Source organism: Strix uralensis, chromosome 1 (genome assembly GCF_047716275.1).
Source record: "Strix uralensis isolate ZFMK-TIS-50842 chromosome 1, bStrUra1, whole genome shotgun sequence".
Classification (NCBI taxonomy): domain Eukaryota; kingdom Metazoa; phylum Chordata; class Aves; order Strigiformes; family Strigidae; genus Strix; species Strix uralensis.
This window is the reverse complement of record NC_133972.1, coordinates 172,126,771-172,146,423: the sequence shown is the minus strand read 5'-3', so window position 1 is coordinate 172,146,423 and position 19,653 is coordinate 172,126,771. Positions and strand designations below refer to the sequence as shown.

At 41.6% G+C, this 19,653-nt stretch overlaps 1 protein-coding gene across 9 annotated transcripts in view; it reads left to right on the top strand.

Moving 5' to 3' along the window:
- The window catches only part of TSNARE1 (t-SNARE domain containing 1), a 508,719-nt gene that overhangs the window by 180,651 nt on the left and 308,415 nt on the right, over window positions 1-19,653 (top strand). For all 9 annotated transcript variants that reach the window (XM_074894731.1, XM_074894660.1, XM_074894674.1 and 6 more), the window contains one exon: window positions 6,199-6,268. In XM_074894731.1, coding sequence (XP_074750832.1) covers window positions 6,199-6,268 — 70 coding nt within the window. The remainder of the gene's footprint in view (window positions 1-6,198; window positions 6,269-19,653) is intronic.

Sequence of the window (19,653 nt, the reverse complement as noted above, 5' to 3'; positions counted from 1 at the left end):
ATGATTCTGAATGGGTCAAAAGCAAAATGTTAAATGCATACTTCACGTTTGTTTATTTTTGGTTATTTTTCAGAGAACTAACTGATAGATGCATTATACACACAGTTGCTTAAAACAATTGTTATTCACATTTTTTTGACAAACTGCTTGGATACCACAAGTTCGACAGCTTTCTTCACAGAGCAGAATCTGAGAAATTCAGCCACTGAAACTCACCTTTGAGGTGCTAGTGATATTAGTCCGCTGGAATACTGGAAAGCAGTGTTGGGAAATTCAGCAGAAGATGGAGAAGTTCATAGAATCAGAGAATGGTTGAAGTTGAAAAGAACCTCTCGAGGTCATCTTGTCTAACCCCTTCGCTCATGCAGGACCATGTCCAGATGGTGTTTGAATGTCTCCAAGGATGGAGACTCCACAAACTCCCTGGGCAACCTGTGTTCAGTCACCCTCACAGTAAAAACGTCTTTCCTGATGTTCAGAGGGAACTTCCTGTGTTTCAGTTTGTGCCCATTGCCTCTGGTGCTGGCACTGGGCACCACTGAAAAGGAACCTGGCTCCATCCTCTTTTCTCCCTCCATTCAGGTATTTATGGACATTGATGAGATCCCCCCCGAGCCTTCTCTTCTTCAGGCTGAACAGCCCCAGCTCTCTCTGTCTTTCTTCATAGGAGAGATGCTCCAGGCCTTTCATCATCTTTGTGGCCCTTTGCTGGACTCTCTCCTGTATGTCCATGTCTCTCTTGTACTTGGGAGCCCAGCACTGGACCCAGCACTCCAGGTGTGGCCCCACCAGTGCTGAGTAGATGGGAAGGATCACCTCCCTTGACCTGCTGGCAATACTCTGCCTAATGCAGCCCAGGGTACCATTCACCTTCGTTGCGGTAAGGGCACATTGCTGGCTCATGTTCACCTTGGTGTCCACCAGGACCCTCAGGCCCTTTTCCTGAGCTTTTCCTTGAGAAAACTCCAATGCTGTGACCTGGGCTTGGGGACACCATAGCAGCTTGAACCTCCCAGCTGTGATCACTGGTACTTGGCTTACAGATGGGTGTATGACCATATTATAACACAGAGAAATACTTGTATTAGCATCAGTCTTGGTTGCTCCAGCACTAATAGTTTTATGTTGACAATGGTAGAGATGAATGGTAGTAGCACTTCTGCCACCAAACCAAGGGCTCAGTGTGAAGTTTCGCAACCTGCTCGCAAGTCAGTGAGTGCTAGTAATACCTAAACTAGCCAGGTTAGGTCTGACTTGATATGCCTCTGTGCTGTAATCACAACTCCTGCTGTAGTGGAGTTAATCCTGAGAAACCCTTAAGATGAATGGCGCATCTTTTTTGAAATGCCACAATCCAATTTCTATTTTTATTCTTTGTCAGAATTTCATTAATCCATTTAATTAGGTTTTGAGCAATTTCTGGTGGTCTTTTTTTTCTCCTCTTGAGATGCTATAGAGTGCGTGAGGATGTGCCCTCTGTTGAGTTGCCATTATTGAGTGCTCTGCGAAGCAGGCAATGACAGTGCCTGTACTTAAAACTGTTTTCCAAATTTGGACAAGGTACAGAGAAGAGCTATGACAACTGCTAGAAGTCTGCAAATCAGACTTTAAAATGCATGCTATCCATGCTTCTGTTTGAGACATCTAAGAGGACTTGATCATGGTTTATAAGTACCTCTCTGGGAAGAAAGACATCGAATAGATAGCATAGAGCTTATTAATCTAACATTTTTGCACATATCAAGATCAGGAGATAGGAGTCAAAACTAGACAAATTCAATCTTTCTGTATAAGGATAACTAGCCATTAGAACTGCTTATTGAGGGGATGTGATGGATTTGGCATTGCTTTGAACCTTTAAATCAAGATTCAAATGTCTTTTTATAAGATATACTTCAGTCCCGCTACAGTCTACGGTCTTCATGTAGGAGTGATGGGACAAAATTTTATGGTAGGAAATCAGATTGGATAATCAGAATAGCTCTCTCTGGCCTTTAAAATCTAGGAATCTATGAATTTATAATGTTTTTTAAAGTGCTTTTAGGTTGAAGAAATGCCAATAAGATACTCTACTGTTGTTGCTCTCTTCACCACCCATATTATTTTTTGTCTGCTAAAGTCAGTTTCATTCAGTTAGTGTGTGGCTTCTTCAAAGCCTTTTCCCCAAAAGTTAGTACAGCTTTTGAGGAGAGGGATGCTGAGTGGACTACTAAGGTTTTACAGAGCTAATCCACGTTAGGTAAAGAACGTTGCAGGATTATAAAATGGGAAAGGATGCCCATGATCCTTTCTGCCCTGTACAGCATATGATGTCTTCGGGAAACCCAGCGTGCTCCATCTCAGAGCATGTAGCAAAAGTCAGTGCAGTTGTTTGTGTACCACTATGAAGGCAGCTGAGCAACGAATGAGAGGTTGCATTGCAGATGCTCACCAGATGATGCTTTGTAGTCCTCTTGCACTGGGCATGGTGTGTGGAACGTTCTACAGGGTTGCATAAATCCAATCACAGCTTCTCTTTTCCTTCTTTTCCTGCCTTGCTGCAACCTCTTTGGGGTTTTCCAGCTTCCCTGTTATGTTTGGAGACCAAACCATGCACCTGAAATGCTCCTCTCCCTCTTGGGATGATAAAGATGTCACGAGCTCCCGATGCTATGCTTCTCTTGTTTAGATTCCTAAAATGCCAGGTTGTGGGCAGTCTCAGCTATATTTTTTCTGTCTTTGGGGAATGACTATTTTTAATGAAACAAGAAGTCAACTTTGTACTGGGATTTTAAAGCACCGTTGATTTTTATTGAGTTACACTAAAGCAGTAATAAACACTGTATTCTTTGTCTCTCTTTGCTCTCCTTATACTTTTTGCAGAACTCTAAGTCTTTGGGTTGATTTAAATTCTTCTTGGGCAGTTCAGGACTTGCCTCCTGACCAAGGGGGATCTTTACAGCTCTGAGATGATCTTGGTTGATCTCACATGTAAATGTCTCCTGCTTCCTTTTTCTTCTATGAAAATGGAAATCTTCCTCCTCTGTTGAATAAAAATCTTAGCTGGGACAGCTGGTTCTGTTTATGTACTGGATCACTCCCCTGCCAGGTTGTGAGCTTGCAGACTTTTTTTTTTTTAATCTCATCTCTTACAGAAGTGTCAACGGGTAGAGGGAGCTTTTTCCTATTCTTTGCATCTGCTTTCTCTCTCTGATTCCTTGGGGTCTCTCCCAGTTGAGCATAGGGAAGGTTGTCTCAGAGTGCTTTGACTTATGCAAGTTTTATGGGATTTTGTTTAGATGATTTTTTGTTTCAGGGAAAAAAAAAAAAAACACAAAAAGAAGCTCAAATAATGTCTGAATTTATCTTATTGATGGCTTTTTTTTCTACTTATCTTTATTAAGGTTTTGCATTTCTTTCAGTGTTTGGCATTTAGCTGCCTCTCAGTAAATGCCTTATTTATAAGTAAAATAAATAACACTTGTAAAAGGGGTTGGTTTGGTGCATGTTGTCTAGAGGGCTGCTCAGTGGTGGATATACTGGAGGAATCAGACCTGTTCTGGCCAGATGGAGAACCTGAGTGCTCTAATGGGTCTGTTCCCTCTCTAATTCCTTTTACTTCCTCATTAATGATGCCCCGTGACAGGTTGGTGCCATGCACAGTCCCATTAGCTTGATCTGAGAGGCTGAGCAAAGGATTTTTCAGCATCCCCCAGGTATGATAAAGTCTCCATTGCCACCTCAGGATGGTTTCTTATCCCCCATTGATTTTAAGGATTGCAACAGCATAGACAACTGGTGCCAAACTCTCAGTTTATGTAAATCAGTGCAGCTCCAACAGCAGTAATCTCTTCTGAATGTGCCTCATCCTGGCGAACTAGTGTATGCCTTTTTCAAAATTAAGTGTACAAGGCTTTTAAAGTAAGATACCTTCTTTAACACTGTTTTAACACTGGCTTCACGTCATCTCTCCAGCACAGTTTAACGTGTTGCTCCTTTGGTAGAGTTACTGCTCGCATGGTCAGAACTGGTAAACTGAGAGGGATTTTCCACATCCAGCACAGGAACCACACAGATTTTGATAGAGCAATTCTTGGTCAAAGCAAGTTAGATTTATCTCAAAATATCTCAGTATCCCCAAGATCCAGGAGACTCAAGTTAGAGTCTCAGTCCTGCTGTTTCCCAGGTAAGAGCCACATCAAATGCCAACCTTCGGCTATTCCAAAGTGCGTATCTTGTCCTTTCGGGATAACTGACCTTTATGTAAGTGTGTAAATATTATGCTGGAATTAGAGTATTAGATAAAATATTAGGATAGGGACTTAAACTTGAGTCATTTTCTCACCTGACTGACAAACGCTCTCCTCTTCCATTCCTGACTCAGATTATTTTACCACTATGTGTGCTTTCCTAAATATTTAACAAATGTGAAAGCTCGTGGATTTGTGGTGTGTGTGTGAAGTCTTGAATAGTTTTGTGCAATAGGAAAACTGCTTCCTACTGCCATCTTTTCCAAAGCAGGCAGTAGCAAAGGAAGGTCTATACTGGTTTTGCATAGAACCTCCTCCATATCAGATCTCTCCACTCACTGACAGAGTAGCTTTCACTGTGAATTGTCCTGATTTTTCAGCTCAGATTATAAAGGTGACTGGGTGCTGCAGCTGCTGTTTTCCCTTCCGGGGTTGCACACATAACATTAACGCATTCTTAGAAATTCAATGTTCACACAAATGCTTTCTCTACCTTGACTTGTTGTCCGTTCTCCAAGGACCATGCTCTGCTTTGTTCTGAAGGGTTGATCGGCCCAGAAGTATTTTTAGATGATGGAATAGTTTGTCTTTGAAAGAGACAGTATATAGATTGCATGGGAGATTGATTTGTTAGGATTGTGGAGGGAGGAAGAGAGAGAGTTATAATATCTGTGAGATCTCTGCAGGATCAATGCTGTTCTCCTAGAAAAGCAAATGGTTATTAGTGAAAACTTTCGATTTATTCTTTAACACATTGTGCATCCAGCAAAGTATAATAATTACTAGCTCAGTTATAGACAATTCCTTGAGGCTTTATCTTACTGAATCGCCAAACTCTACACTAAAATCTGTTATTGAGATCTAGCAAGTGGGGTGCAAATATATGGTGGTATTCAAGCTTGTTTTGAATACTCTTGTCCGGGCACATTAGTTACTTTCTATGCTGTTTCGTGAATTTTGGTGTCAACCCAGAGAAGTCCAAAAGAAAAGAGGGGTTTTCGTCTGTCAGTGGAAAAATATTGTCTTGTTCAAAGTTACAGGCCAAGTCCAAATCTGCAGTGTCATTAAAACAGAGGACTCCTTAAATGTCTGTGGAAACAATGGAGCCATGTTTCTAAACTGTTCATTTTTCCTCTCTTAAATATTGAAGCATGACTGATAAAGGGTTATGAGTTTTTAAAACTGGAAGCATCCTGAGAAAATTCCACATGTAAATATCAAGAATGTAATTTATTTAGCATATTTCACTGTGGGAGATCCTGAAGTGCTTTGCATACTTGGTACACTCAGTCCAAAAGTAGCGACACACTGTTAATCTGAGAGTGAATTTAAGACAGTGAACATTCAAGGACGTAAATAGACAACAGTACTAGATTCCTGCTACTTTTTTACACAGACACATACATATTTCTTAAATGTGAAGCCACTGTGTGCTGCAAAACAAACCATGTTTCCAGCTTCCAGCTGCTCTTAGGGTATTCTTCTCTCCTGATGGAAAAGTCCAAGAAGCTCACCAGCTCAAACACGGGAAACAATCACAGCAAAGCACTCCATTTTATCTGAGCCAAAATATAGAAGAACTTTTGAGTGTAAAAGTCTTGAACAACAAGATAGAAGATATCAGAATGGACAACAGTTTGGGGCTGGAAGAGTCAGAGATCTGTGCAGGGTCCATGGGATGGAGGTCTTCCTGCTGTTCCTAGGAGTCATGCCCCATCATGTCATGGCACATGATATATGGATTCACCATTTATGTATCCACAGGACCCAGTTTATCCATTTTGGGGTAATGGCTATTGCTAGATGTTGTCCCCTTTGTCGCATGAGTTACTTGTCCAAACGTTACTTCATTGTATTGTTTAAAAAGTAAAACAAAATTAAAAGACAAACAAATGAATGAAAATGCAATAATTTTTTTCTCTGAAAAAGTGTGCTGCTTCTTTATCTTTTCTTTCTCTGCTGTTGACAGTGACCTCACTGGAAAGAAGCCTTCGATCACTGGGGACCTCAAATGATACTCAAGAGCTGCAGGATGGACTGTGAGTTTGTTTTGAATTGCTGCAGATCTCTCTTTGTTCCAGCCTTTTCACTTTTTTCCTCATCTATCCTCACCCATTCTTCTGTCCTTTTTTATAGCCGGACACTTTTTTGTCAGGCTTACTTCGTTTTTTCCCTTTCTGTTGGTGATTAATGATGGTAGAACATGTATTGATTGTATAAAGCTTTGCTTGTGCTGGTTTCAGGTGGCAGAGAATGGTAGGTAGATAACAGAAAATGGTAGCCCACAGTGAAAAAGGGCTTTCTGTGGTTGTGCATGTGTCGTTAGTTTTTGTTGTTCGTTGGGGTTTTTTTGGTTGGCATTTTTTAATTTATTTTTAATGTGAAGCTTTTTCTTTTTTTCTTTCCTCTCCACCCCTCACTTTGCCAAAGACCGTGAATGAAAGAGAGAAGGAGCAAGAAGATATTTTATAGGTGGAAAAGTGTGTTGTGGTGTTGAAACCTGCATCACAACATCACACAGCACAACACTGAGAAAATGAAACTTCAGTTTTACTTGCAATAGATACAGTTCATTAAACTCTCTCTTCTAGATATGTGTATACACAAACATGCACAGTTAGTTTTCATTGTACACATGCTAATTAGAGAATTAAAATGGCTTTTCCAAATGTAGCACAATTTATTAAAGCTGCTTCCCTTAATGCAGCTTGCATGCAAAAATGAAGTACTTAGGATGTGGCTCTGATTTTGTGTATATGACTGCAGTTCCTGCTGAGATTGGGCTGTGAACAAAGGGGAGAATTTGTTTTCTATTTCTTTATATTGGTTTTATACACTGTAATTTGCCTGATGGACTTGACTGACGTTCTCAATGCAATGTAAACGCTCAGACTGGTTTGCAGTTTCTCTTCTCTCTCCAATCCATTGCTTTCATCAGTGGATCAGATCTGCCCTAAGTCCACATGTACTCTGTTTTGCAAACTTGAGGATTAAAAATAGTAATAGTAATAATAGTCAGAAGATTTGGAACTAAATTTAGGAGATTGGAGAGGATGCAAGAGTAAAAAGTCAGTCTGTGGAGAATTGTACAAAATTATTTGTAGCATAACCACCTTAGTAACTGCTGGAGATCCTTAACCCAGGAAAGCCTTTCTCTCATGCAGAACAGCTACTGTGCTTGCACTTCTAAACTATTCTTTTCTTTATTTAAGAACCAATTCCTTGACTCTTCAGAGCACTTCAAAAACATGGCTAGATAATTTTCTTCTTTCCTGAGCAGTTACATAAATAGATGCATAATGCACTAATTGCAATAATTATTTTTGCTCTTGGAATTATCGTTAATTGTCCAGATAGATAAATGTAGATTATTTTTATTTTAACCGTGCTTCCCTGCCCCTGTCAACCATCCCAGAATTCCTCCAGTTGTTTCTTTTCACCCTCCTGGTTCATCCCCTCTCCCTACGCTCCAGCAGAAGGTCTCCTTATTTCTCCCATTTGGCTCGTTGTATCTCTGGACCAAACAATTCCAGGCTGTCAAGCTGAGGAGGACCAGCAGCTGTCTTCCCCCCTTTTGTCCTGTCCTAACGCTGATGTGTCCTTCGCATTGCCCCCTATGTCATCACCAGATGCATGCAAGCAGCATTGAATACTCTACAAACATCTCTGCCTGTCTCTCATGAGAGCTGCACCAGCAAAAGCAGTATGCCATGAATCACGAGAGCTGGCAGTGCTGCATATATCTCGATGTTCAGGAACAAGCAGAGGGTCAGCTCTTCAGGTGAGACCTTTGGGGCAGCGTTTTCTGCTTCCTCGGCTGCAAATCATGGCTTAATCTTCCTCCTTTGCCACTTGACCCCTTTCCTTCAAAGGTTGATGCATGTTTCTCCTTGAACATCCTCTAACTTGGAAGATGGTTGGGGAGCAATGACTGAACGTTTGGTAGGTTTATAGCCTTGGCTATTAGGAAAATGATAGTGTTTGTGGGTATCTAAATAGTAAAATTGCCACACTTTCATACTAACTACATAACTATCACTCTGCCTAAAATGAGATTTAGGCAGGCAAGGGGAGACAGAGTATGTGGGAATAGGGATTCATGGTGAATAGTTGTCCTGCCATAGGACATTTAGCTACCATAGTCTGTATACTGCAAAAGTATTTGCTTCGCTAGCTGCAGGATCCTGCTAAAACAGAAAAAAACCCCAAAGTTCCCTCACTTCTTTTAAAATTCATGCAGACTTTCTGACTCTTATGCACAGGACGTATAAGGGCATCAGATAAGAGCAGGCTTCTTACTGTCAAATTAGGCTATTCCCTTTTCTGAAATGGTTTCTCTCCCTTTGATAGCTGAGTCGTTCAGAATAAGGACTGTATATGTGGCAAGTGAATTTGGGAGAGTTCATCCCAAATGGAGTGTCAGCTCTAGTTAGCGAGACAGATTTGGTCGCTGATGTGTGAGTAGGGTATATATCAGACCCAAATGTGAATAATCTTGGTCAAAGCCTTTCCCAGAGCCAGCACAAATACTTATGTATATTGGAGCTGGAAGTCCTTGCAACTGAAACATAAATGCCTATAAGAAGCTCTAGATGGAGTTGGCTGAATACAACTGACCCTGGATTAATTGAGAAGGGAATGGGAGAAAAAGGGAAAAAGGGGCATGGAGCTGGGGTGAAGAGCTAGGGCCAGTAGGCAATGCTGACAGCTTTCTCCAGTGATGCTTGGCAACAAACAGCTTGTTAAGTACTGATATATTGAAGGAAAAATCGACTGATTTTTTTTTTTTTTCTGACCTTTGGTTTAATAATCCAAGCTCCCAAGATATTTGTCTGCCTCCTTAGCCAGAGGGTGTGGGATGAAGGGGTTCTCCAACATTAGGCACAAAAGGTAACTAGCTTTTAATTTTGGCAAATAAAATTAAAAGCCCAGATAAAGCACTGTCTCCAAGAGACAGTGAAAAACAGTCTCTATTCTTGTGAGTGGGTATGTCTGGTTACTCTCCCAACACCCTCAAAAAAGAGGCTGGAAATGAAAGGGTCTTTGTAACCTGGGCAATGCTTTCTAAAAAGTATGATATGCTCCCCTGTATCAGTTTTGGCCATATTGACCCAACACATCAAGGGTGAAGGATGCCGTTGCCCAGCTAAACACAGCGGTTTGGGTTCAGAGGCATCCCCTTTTAAATGTTACTGAGAGGATAAGGCTTCTTTGTGTACCACCAGAAGTGTTTTGGTTTTTTTCTTCCTGGGAAAAAAATTTAATCACAAAAAGTGTAAAGCTAGCTATTTTATTAGGGAAAAAACAAAAAAAACCTTGCATTTTTTCACAACCTGACCCAGTCTTATTGTGATCTCAAGAAAAGAAAGGTAGTCATGCAAGTTGCAAGTAACATTTGATGGATACCTTGAAGCCATGAGACTGAGCTTTCAGTGACATGAAGGGTCCTTGATGACCTTTCTGTGGAGGCTGGTTGACCATAGCAGTGATCCATGCTCTCCAAACCAGGCTTCCTGCATTGCTCACCTCAGTGAGGAGTATGTACAGCTTTGTTGACAACATGATCAGTGGGATCGAGTGCACCGTCAGCAAGTTTGCCAGTGACACCAAGCTGTGTGGTGCAGTTGACACACTGGAGGGAAGGGATGTGCCATCCAGAGGGACCTGGACAGGCTGGAGAGGTGGGACCGTGCAAACCTCATGAAGTTCAACAAGGGCAAGTGCAAGGTCCTGCACATGTGTCAGGGCAATCCCAAGCACAAATACAGGCTGGGTGATGAGTGGAATGAGAGCAGCCCCACAGAGAAGGAGTTGGGGATGTTGGTTGACAAGAAGCTCAACATGACCTGCCAATGTGCACTTGCAGCCCAGAAAGCCAACCATGTCCTGGGCTGCATCAAGAGAAGTGTGGCCAGCAGGTCAAGGGAGGGGATTCTCCCCCTCTACTCTGCTCTTGTGAGACCCCACCTGCAGTGCTATGTCCAGCTCTGGGGCTCCCAACATAAGAAAGACATGGACCAGAGGAGGCCACAAGGATGATCAGTGCCTGGAGCACCTCCCTTATGAGGACAAGATGAGAGAGTTGGGATTGTTCAGCCTGGAGAAGAGAAGGCTCCAGGGAGACCATATAGCAGATTTCCAGTACCTAAAGGGGGCTACAGGAAAGGTGGGGAGGGACTCTATATCAGAAAGTGTAGGGATAGGATGAGGGGTGACAGTTTTAAATTGAAAAAGGGTAGATTTAGATTAGGTATTAGGAAGAAATTCTTCCCTGTGAGGGTGGTGAGACACTGGAACAGGTTGCCCAGAGAAGCTGTGGGTGCCCCCTCCCTGAAAGGGTTCAAGGCCAGGTTGGACGGGGCTTTGAGCAACCTGGGCTAGTGGAAGGTGTCCCTGCTCACGGCAGGGGATTGGAACTAGATGATCTTTAAGGTCCCTTCCAACCCAAACCATTCTATGATTCTGTGATTCTATGATATCTCCTTATTGGATATTTAACCTTAGCTCATTGAATGTGCAAGGTCAAGAACAATATTGCATTGAGTTACAGTCATTGCTTATAACCCTTGTTTAAGTGATTCTGTGATGTAGCCCATGAATCTTCACTCTGTGGCATTTTTGGATTCTTTACCAGTCACTAGCAGAAGAATTTGCCTATTTAGGGAGGAATTATAAGAAGGATATTTTGGGGGCTTTTAATACTGATTAGAATTTTAGTGTGTCCATACTGCAAAATGTGTTGATTTCTCCTGATTTGAGGAAAAGCCTGAATTGTAGCTTTCACCTCCTTTCTGCCATTGCCATTAATTTTTTAAAAAATGTGCACATTATTGAAATACGTCGGGTTTTTTTCTGCAACTGAGAGGGCTCTGCTCTACATCTGTATAGTGTGAGAAAATAAACCTGCTTTTCTGATTGAATTGGTATGGCAATCCTGGTTAAGATGGTGCACGGCAGAGAATTGCTATGGCCATGAGTGTCTGAGTGTCCCAACTGAGCAGTATTAGTGAACATATACCCACGAAGCGCTCACTGTCTGCAGAATGCTGATGAAGTGCATGCTTTCTGATGTATAATACTTTAATTATTTTATTAGGGCTATGCTGCAGAACTGATTAAGGTGCAGGACTGCAAAGGAGTTTCAAAGTATTTTCTAAATGGGAAACTCAGTTTGAGACCTGAGCTGCTTTGGGGTGAAACAAAGGCAACGGTCCTGGAAGAGGCCAAAAGTGCTGCTTTTGGATTACTGCTCATACCGGCCTTTTGGCCAAATGTTTAACCTGGGCATGCAAGTTGTGCCAAAATGCATATATACTTTGCCATATTCTTTGCTGGGATTAGAGGGAACTCCATCTTTCTCACCCTTCCCCATAAAATTTGCCACATTATCAGAAGATTTTTTTTCGGGGGTAAAATCACTTCAGCGGTTTATTTTGCCACTGCACAACCCTGAAATCACATGATACCTATGGTGAAGCAAAGCCAATGTGCCATATGCAGAGTGTCCCATTTGGGATGGTCTTGGGACAAGAAGCATCCCTATCCAAGCTTAAAGCCTCTATGAACAGCAAGAGTCAATGAAAGAATGGCAATGAGCTCTTCAATGCACTCAGGCTCATTTTGAGCTGGTTTGCTGGATTTGTAGAAGCACTTTTGAAACCCACTGACATTCAGGACATAATAATTAAGTCTATGATGGATTGGACCCAGCCATGGCACTTGCTTCACACAGGTTGTTCACATCACCTTCTTCTGGATAAGATGCTTAAAGGTAGGTGTCTACATGAGCTCAGTCTATGGTGTCTGTCAAGCTTCAGCTCATCCTGGTGAGGTAGATGACTCTTGAGTGTATTGAGATGCTCCAGGGTGTCTGAGACACATATGTGGGACTGGCAGTTTTGGCACAGGACTTGCTGTTCATTCTCTTCTGAAATAACAGCAATAGGTGTGGTGGCACACCAGGACATCTCAAGTGACACTAGGGTCCCCCTGAATCAAAAGAGAGAATTGCCACTGGTAGTTTACCTTCAGGATGAGTGATTCAGACAACTCAGTTTCTTCTCACCTAACTAATATTGCACTAAGAAGCATAGTAACCCTTGGTTTTTTTGTGAGTTGGGGGGTCATTTGTACCTTAGCTAGACTGAAATGATCTTTGGACATACCCAGCTTCCTCTGTGTGTGCTCCAGGGAGGCTGAATGGTTGCTCTGATGGTTAGGAGCCTCACCAATCTGCTGGGGAGCCAGATGAATCCATGACCCTCAGATTTTCTGAATTGAAGTAAAAAATGAAAGGCTTTTTTCTCAGTTCAATTCATTTATGCATATTGTTTCCTTTTTGCTTTCCTATCTTACTCTTATGTTTGATAACTGAGAGGTGTAAATTAAAAAAAAAAAACGCTTTTTTTAAAAAAAGCTTCTGTTAAAAAGGTTTTAATTCCTCTGGAATGCAGATTCATTTAGAGCAAAAAGATATTTTAAAGTTGTAATTTACTGAAAGAAGATTTTTTAAAGTAAATCAGACAGAAGCTTTTAAGTGTCAGCATGTTTAATTAAGGGTAGGATTTAATAATATTTTATGTGGTTTTGTTATACTGCTTGTATAAGCTTAAAAAAAAAAAAAAAAGATTTCCATAAATATTTTGAAATGTCGTTTTGATTCTGTTAATATGTTAAACCCTTCAAAGTAATACCTTCCCTGTTCAACTCAAAGCAGTCGGATTAACTTTATCTATCCTCCATTTATCGCTGCTGGCATCAATTTCTGTCATGAAAAACCCTCTTGGTTTGGCAGTAAAAATGGGTTGCCAGATTGCAACATTTGCATTTAACTGTATAATACACTTGCCGCATTAATAAGTGTATTTATGTGACAGATCTCACCCCTAAGAATCCCAGTGCTCCAGATATATGACATCGCTGTGATAAATTACAAAAGCTGGTGATGAACTGCAGAACTCTCCAGTGATGATAAATTCATCTGCTTTTGACCACCTTCCCTGCTTAGAGAGGTCCTTGGAGTATCCCCTCACATGCCTGAACAGTTTCTAATGGTCACTACAAATCAATCTGTCAAAGAAGTTTTTCTTTTTAATGTTTTCCTCCCAAATTGCCCTTGCCAGAGGTCTGAGGTGGCCAGAAACCTTGGCCAAAGCAATAGTATCTTCCCACATCAAGACAGTCTTTGGAAGTAGGCTGTGAATTTTAAGCCATGAAGTGGTGGAGCAATGATTAGTTATTTGTGGCAAATGATGGATGCTTCAAGAGATGCAAGCATGGGGACAAGGAAAGATGGCATCTGGGGAATAACCAACTGTCTCCTCTTGAAGGTCTCTTACTGGCTCTGCTTCTTACGCCATGTTTTCACGCTTTCATGTCTCAGCTCGTGGTTTCTGATGTCTCCTTGATGTTATGGTAAGTCAAGGAAACAAGACCATGGGAGCCCACTCACTGCTGGTGTCTCTGCAGGTGAAAAGTGGGTTGCATGGGAGTCCCAGCCTTCCCACATATCCTTGTTCCCATCTCCAGTTTGCAGATTTGCCCATCAGCTTTAGGTCCAGCTGGTTAAACACCGTGGAGGTGTTTAGGAACATGAGAGGCTGGTTACCACGATGTGAGCACAGGTCCTTGCACATTCACTCCAAGGAAACAGGGTCCACAGTAACATCCCACGGTCTTTATGCCATTCAGAGCACAGATCTGGGAAAACAGAGAGATTACTGTTGTCTTCTGCCAGTGACTAGATATTGTAAAAAAAGCCTTCTCCCCACCCCATGCACCCCTTTTGATTTGGTGCCTCAGGTGTAAAGGGTAAGCTCCCATTTTGGAAGCCAACTGCATCCTCCAGCGAGCACTCTATTTGCAGCAAGAAAATTTTACACTGCCAGAAGTGTAGCTGGATATTTCTATGTGTAAAAATGCTGTCGTGCTTGGTCTTTTCATAACTTTATTCTAAGATGTTTATCTGGGAAACGCTGAGCTCACACTGATGTTACTTTTTTTGTTTGTTTGTTTTATGGGTGAAAGCAGGAGGAATAAATAAATCGAATAAACTGCTCTCTCCCTTTTTATCTCTGGACCACCATGATAACAGCAATACTTTTGCTAATTTTTCAGAAACATTTCTAAGCTTAATCATTCAAAAATATGCACATCTCCCCTCCTATTATTGTCCAAAATACTAGCTTTTTAGTTTTGGGTTTACCTCTTTTGACATTCTCGTGTGTTAGAAATGAAATACGGTATTTGACTAGTTTAAAGATTGGCATTTGGAGTCAACAGAGCAAAATTCATCCTCCCTCACCTCAAAAACCAAACCAACTTCAAATATTTTGCCTCTTTCCACCCACAGAGTTAGAGATAGTGAAAGATGAGTTCACATCCTGTCAGCAGTCTGCAGAGGGCAAACAATTTTTTATTTGGGTTGAAATATCCACGGGCAGGAAGTTTATCTAATGACTTGAGATCCTGATTGGAGTGACTTGCCTCTGGATTTTTAAGTACAAGTTTTGTAAACTTTTTTAGACCAACAAAATATTCCTAGAGGGCGGACAGGATGTCTGCGTGTTTACGGTAAGATTTTATGCCCATAGTTACACACTCAGTGGTGCAGTTCATATTGCTTGACTGGAGGGACCTGTGGGATGAAGTTTGTTTAATAATTCATGTACGCAGGCGTGGAGTGCGTGGTTTTCAGCGCCGAGCATCCATTCTGCCATGGAGTCCTTCAGGGGTCTGATACACTAATCCAAACATGATAATGTTTACTGTAATACTTCTGTTGGCTTTGTGTAAGGTCTTGTTTATTCCCTGAGTCTTACACTGGCCATAAAGCCAGGAGCAGCAGTCCTGTCAAGGAGAATGACATTTGTTTTGATCTGTGGCTTCGGCTGATCCATTCAGTCGCGTTTCTGCAGGCTATCTGTGGAAGCAATTAGCATCCTCTGGAAGGTTTGTTGGATTTGAGGGGGAAAAAAAGAAATAAAAAAAGTAGAGTTCAACCTCAGAGAAGAGTATGAGGATCTGCTGAGCTGTTGCCTGGTGCAGAAGTCTATCTGGCTTGCTAATATCACTGCATTTAATCACTGCAGTGCTCTAATAGATGATTGCTTTCGCACCGTGCTCAATGGGGAACTTAATAAACCCTCTGCACAGAGACACCCATCCGTCTTCCCATTTCAGGAGGCACCACCAGGGGTTAATCAAATCTTTGGGCAATTTATGTGGATATTGGATGTTTTAACCGAGTAAGGAGATAGTTTTTGGCAAGTAACACTTCCACAGAGCAGTAATGGGAGATCAGAAGGAAATCTCATAGGGGTTTAAACCCCTTTCTCTACCTTGTTTGAAGTGGAACTAAATAAGCCAGATGAGGATGCTCTTTGGGAAAATGTCTTGGAGTAAAAGAAGTTAATAACGCCAGATGAAAACTACAGAGACATGAAGAGAAGAAGAGGCTGCTTTAAAGAAATTATAATTTTAATACAGCATTGACTGGTTGTTAGTAGTGTCACAGCTTTTGGAATTCAGCATGTGATTTATCAGATTTATTCCAGAAAATGCTTGTGATCTGCCACGGGTCTATGACCTCCTCTTGAATAACAAAGCTGAAGGTCAAGTGTTCAACAAACATGCAAGTTTTATTTTGAAGAAGGTTCAACCTCAAGGGGATTATATGTGTTTACCAGGACATTTTATAGTGCTGTCTCCTCATATTCTCTCTCTGTTCACAAAACACAGATTGAATTTGTACATGGAGAGCTTGCCTGTTTGCATCCTGTGATCTTCATGCCTTCAGTCTTGCAGAATAATGAACAAGTAATGTCATGCTTCTTTCCTAGATTGAAATGTCACAAAATGGGAATTTTCTTTCTAGATTGAAGATAATGAGGGGAAAAAAAATCTTAGTTCCCCAGTACACGTCCTTAGGGGTTAAACTAGCTGAAGAGGAATTTTCATCCTCCTGTAAGTTATTTTATTAATATTATCACAGTAAATAAGTCCAGAACGTTAAGACTGTACATGTGACCCCCTGCACTTTGCAACAGTAAACAGTTCAATAAAGTTTGAGTGTTTGAGTACCAGGAGTGCTATGCCACTTAGTCCCATGGCAACAACCACTTTACGAAAGGTGCAGACAAAAAAAGTAAACTTTTTAAAGCATTCAAAAGCTTGAGCATTGAATATATTTTTCAACTGTATTTCTCCTTTTCTTTCTCTTAAGCTGCAGGAAACGGTAACCCTGTGCGACAAAGTCTTGTCTAACACCCTTTTAGATGGTGTTAAAAACAATAATATCTTCCCTTTTGGGTGAAAAATGGAGAAATCTGTTGCCTTGAGAGGAGGTGATTGTGGCTGGGGTCCAGTCTTGCTTCTTGGAGGCGAAACCTCAGGTGGGGGAGAAATACAAACATAGCTGGAGAAGGAGGAACAGCAGCTTTTGTTGCTGGTACTGACTCCCAAGAGATGAAAACTGAAAAATCCTGGGTATGGCCAAAAATAGCATGTAGCTGATCTGTGCTGTCTAGTAAGCTTGTACCACCGTTGTGACCAAATGCTACTTCCAGATGCCGTTTTGATCATGGCTTTATGCAGGACTTCAGAGGAAGTTAACTGAGATGACTAAGCAAAGATGTAAAAGGAAAGTGGTGATACAGGTTGCCATAAGTTGGATCAACACATATGATGCTGCCTGTGGGATGGGGGAGGTAAATTAGTGTCAGTCATTCAGGTAAACCTGTCCCTGGTAGAAGGAAGGACATGAGAACAGAAAGATAGACTTGCATTGCAGATGCAGGTGCCAATGCAGATTCCAAACCTCGAGTACTGTGTTCAGTTTTGGGCCCCTCACTACAAGAAGGAGATTGAGATGCTGGAGCGTGTCTAGAGAAGAGCGGTGAAAGGTCTAGAGAATAAGTCTTATGAGGAATGGCTGAGGGAACTGCGGTTGTTTAGCCTGGAGAAAAGGAGGCTCAGGGGAGACCTCATCACCCTCTACAACTACCTGAAAAGAGGTTGTAGCGAGATGGATATCAGTCTATTCTCCCAAGTAACAAGTGATAGGACAAGAGGAAATGGCCTCAAGTTGCACCAGGGGAGGTTTCGATTGTATATTAGGAAAAATTTCTTCACCAAAAGGGTTGTCAAGCACAGAACAGGCTGCCCAGGGTAGTGGTTGAGTCACCATCCCTGGAGATATTTAAAAGATGTGTAGGTGTGGTGCTTAGGGACATCGTTTAGTAGTGGACTTTGTAGGGTTACATTAACAGCTGGACTTGATGATCTTAAAGGTCTTTTCCAACCTAAATGGTTTTATGATTCTATGGTTCTATGACAGTGCAAACTAAGCTGAACCAAGAGAAGCTGGGGTTGTACTGGCAGAGAGTGGTGCTGACATGGGTTGGGCACTGTTAAAACTATTGTCTGTTAGCATTAGCTGCTGAGATGTTGAGAAGGTAGGGAAACCAGCTGAATTATTCTTTGCCAAAAAGCAGGTTATAGAAGCAAATTGACAGGGGATTTAGGTTATAGAGTTGATAAAGCTCCTCAACCTTTCCTGCTTGATTTGCATCTGGAGTAGAGAGAAAATCCAGCTATGTCACATTGTCTGAAGAACATAAATGAAAGAAAGTAAGATTATTGAATTGCTGAACATGGCAAATTCCCCCAAGCCCTGTAGAATAATGTATTTTAGCAATGCTGTACAGTTTATAAAGGTCAGTTTGCACTTCAATTACAAATCTAGGTTTAAAGGTTGTAAAGGACACAGGAAAAAATAGTGATTTCTTTTTTATTCCTTTTGTAATTACCTCTTGGAATGCTGATAATATTTCAGACTCATTTGTAAAAAGATTTCACAGTACTATAGCAACAGGCATATTAAAAACCTCAGTAGAAATGCTGAAAATCTAGGTCCCAGTTTTATTTCTCCATTTTGTAGATGGACAGAATGAGCCTTTTGAATTTTCAAGGTTTTACAATGATTTAATCAGAAAATTGGGAAGCAATCTTGTATGAAAGTTTCAATCAAACAACAAACCAAGTTTAATTAAAAAGATGCCACTATTTTTTTCTTTTTTAAAATTTTTTTCTTCCCCTTTTTTTACCAGCATTCTGGTTGTTAATCTTTATTGAATGTGATTTCACACAGAGCTGGGAGTGCAGGATCGTTGCATTCTGGTTAAATCTAGAGTTGACAGGGATGACAAGAGAAAAGGTTTCCAGCAATGAGGAAATGACCAGAAAAAGGAATAACTTTTTTCTCCTATATAGATATGATTGGTATAGGGCAAGAAATGTTAGTTTTAAGCAGGGGAGTAGATGCCTGTGCGTTTTACCCAGGTGCTCCCTTACCATGGATGGCAGCCATCCCGTAGCTCTGTGTATGTCTCTTGGCTATGCCTGAGTGACCATGCTGCTAACAAGCCATTAAAAGGGAAATCTGGGTCACAAGGTAGAGGTTACCATATTACAGGACCATACCACAGTAATTATGGCACTGAAAATTGAATTTGAGTGGATCCAGCTAAATTATTGCATTTCTCAGGCTGGTAGAGGGAGATTTTCTTCCTCTCACACCAGCTGAGAAAAGCTCCCTCCCTTGACATGTGTGCTGCGGTCTATTTTATGTGTGTCTTCATTCAACCAATTATGCCTAAGAGATGGACAATTAAAAAAGCATCTGTTTTTACGGCAAGAGCACTGCTGCCTCCAGCATTTTATGTACCATAGCGGTTTTCTACATAGGGGAGGAAGATGAGGGAGGGAAAATGGGGTCATGAGGAAATAGAAAACAAAAAAGAAAAAGAAAACTTGGAAGATGCTCTTCTAAAAGCTGTCGGCTGTGCATGTGCCTCCTGAGCTGCCTGGCTTTGTTTAAACAGCAAAACATCTGACAAATGGATCGACAACAGGATTGATGAGAAGCTTGTCTCTGCAGTTTGCTGCTGATGCTCTTGGGATGAGCGGTTGTGTTGCGGCACTAGAAATGCTTTTGGACTTCAGACTGGGCACGTGACACCCAACACAGTTCCCGCAACAGGCGCACAGCCTCTGGGAAGTGTCAAGATGCTTCTGCCCGTTCTACCTCTGGCAAAACAAGGGATGGATGGATGCTTTGGGTGGAGGTGATGGACTTCAGGACTGTGGCTTTTCCCTATCCTGCCTAGTAGGAAATGTGACATGGCTCATTGCTACGGGAGGAGAGAGAAGCCAAAAAATGTAGGGCAATATTTGTCATGTATTTTCACACATCCAAGCTGCTTCAGTTGGGGGGCTGGCATGTGAGACAGGAACTGATCCTGGCTTTGACAACTGACTCTAAGCAAAAGTCATGGCCAAACCCACCTGTTTCCTATAATACAGCTCTTCCCTGTATGGTTTCGTCTGTACAGGCAGCTGTGGGCTTTTGGATCACATCTCTTCC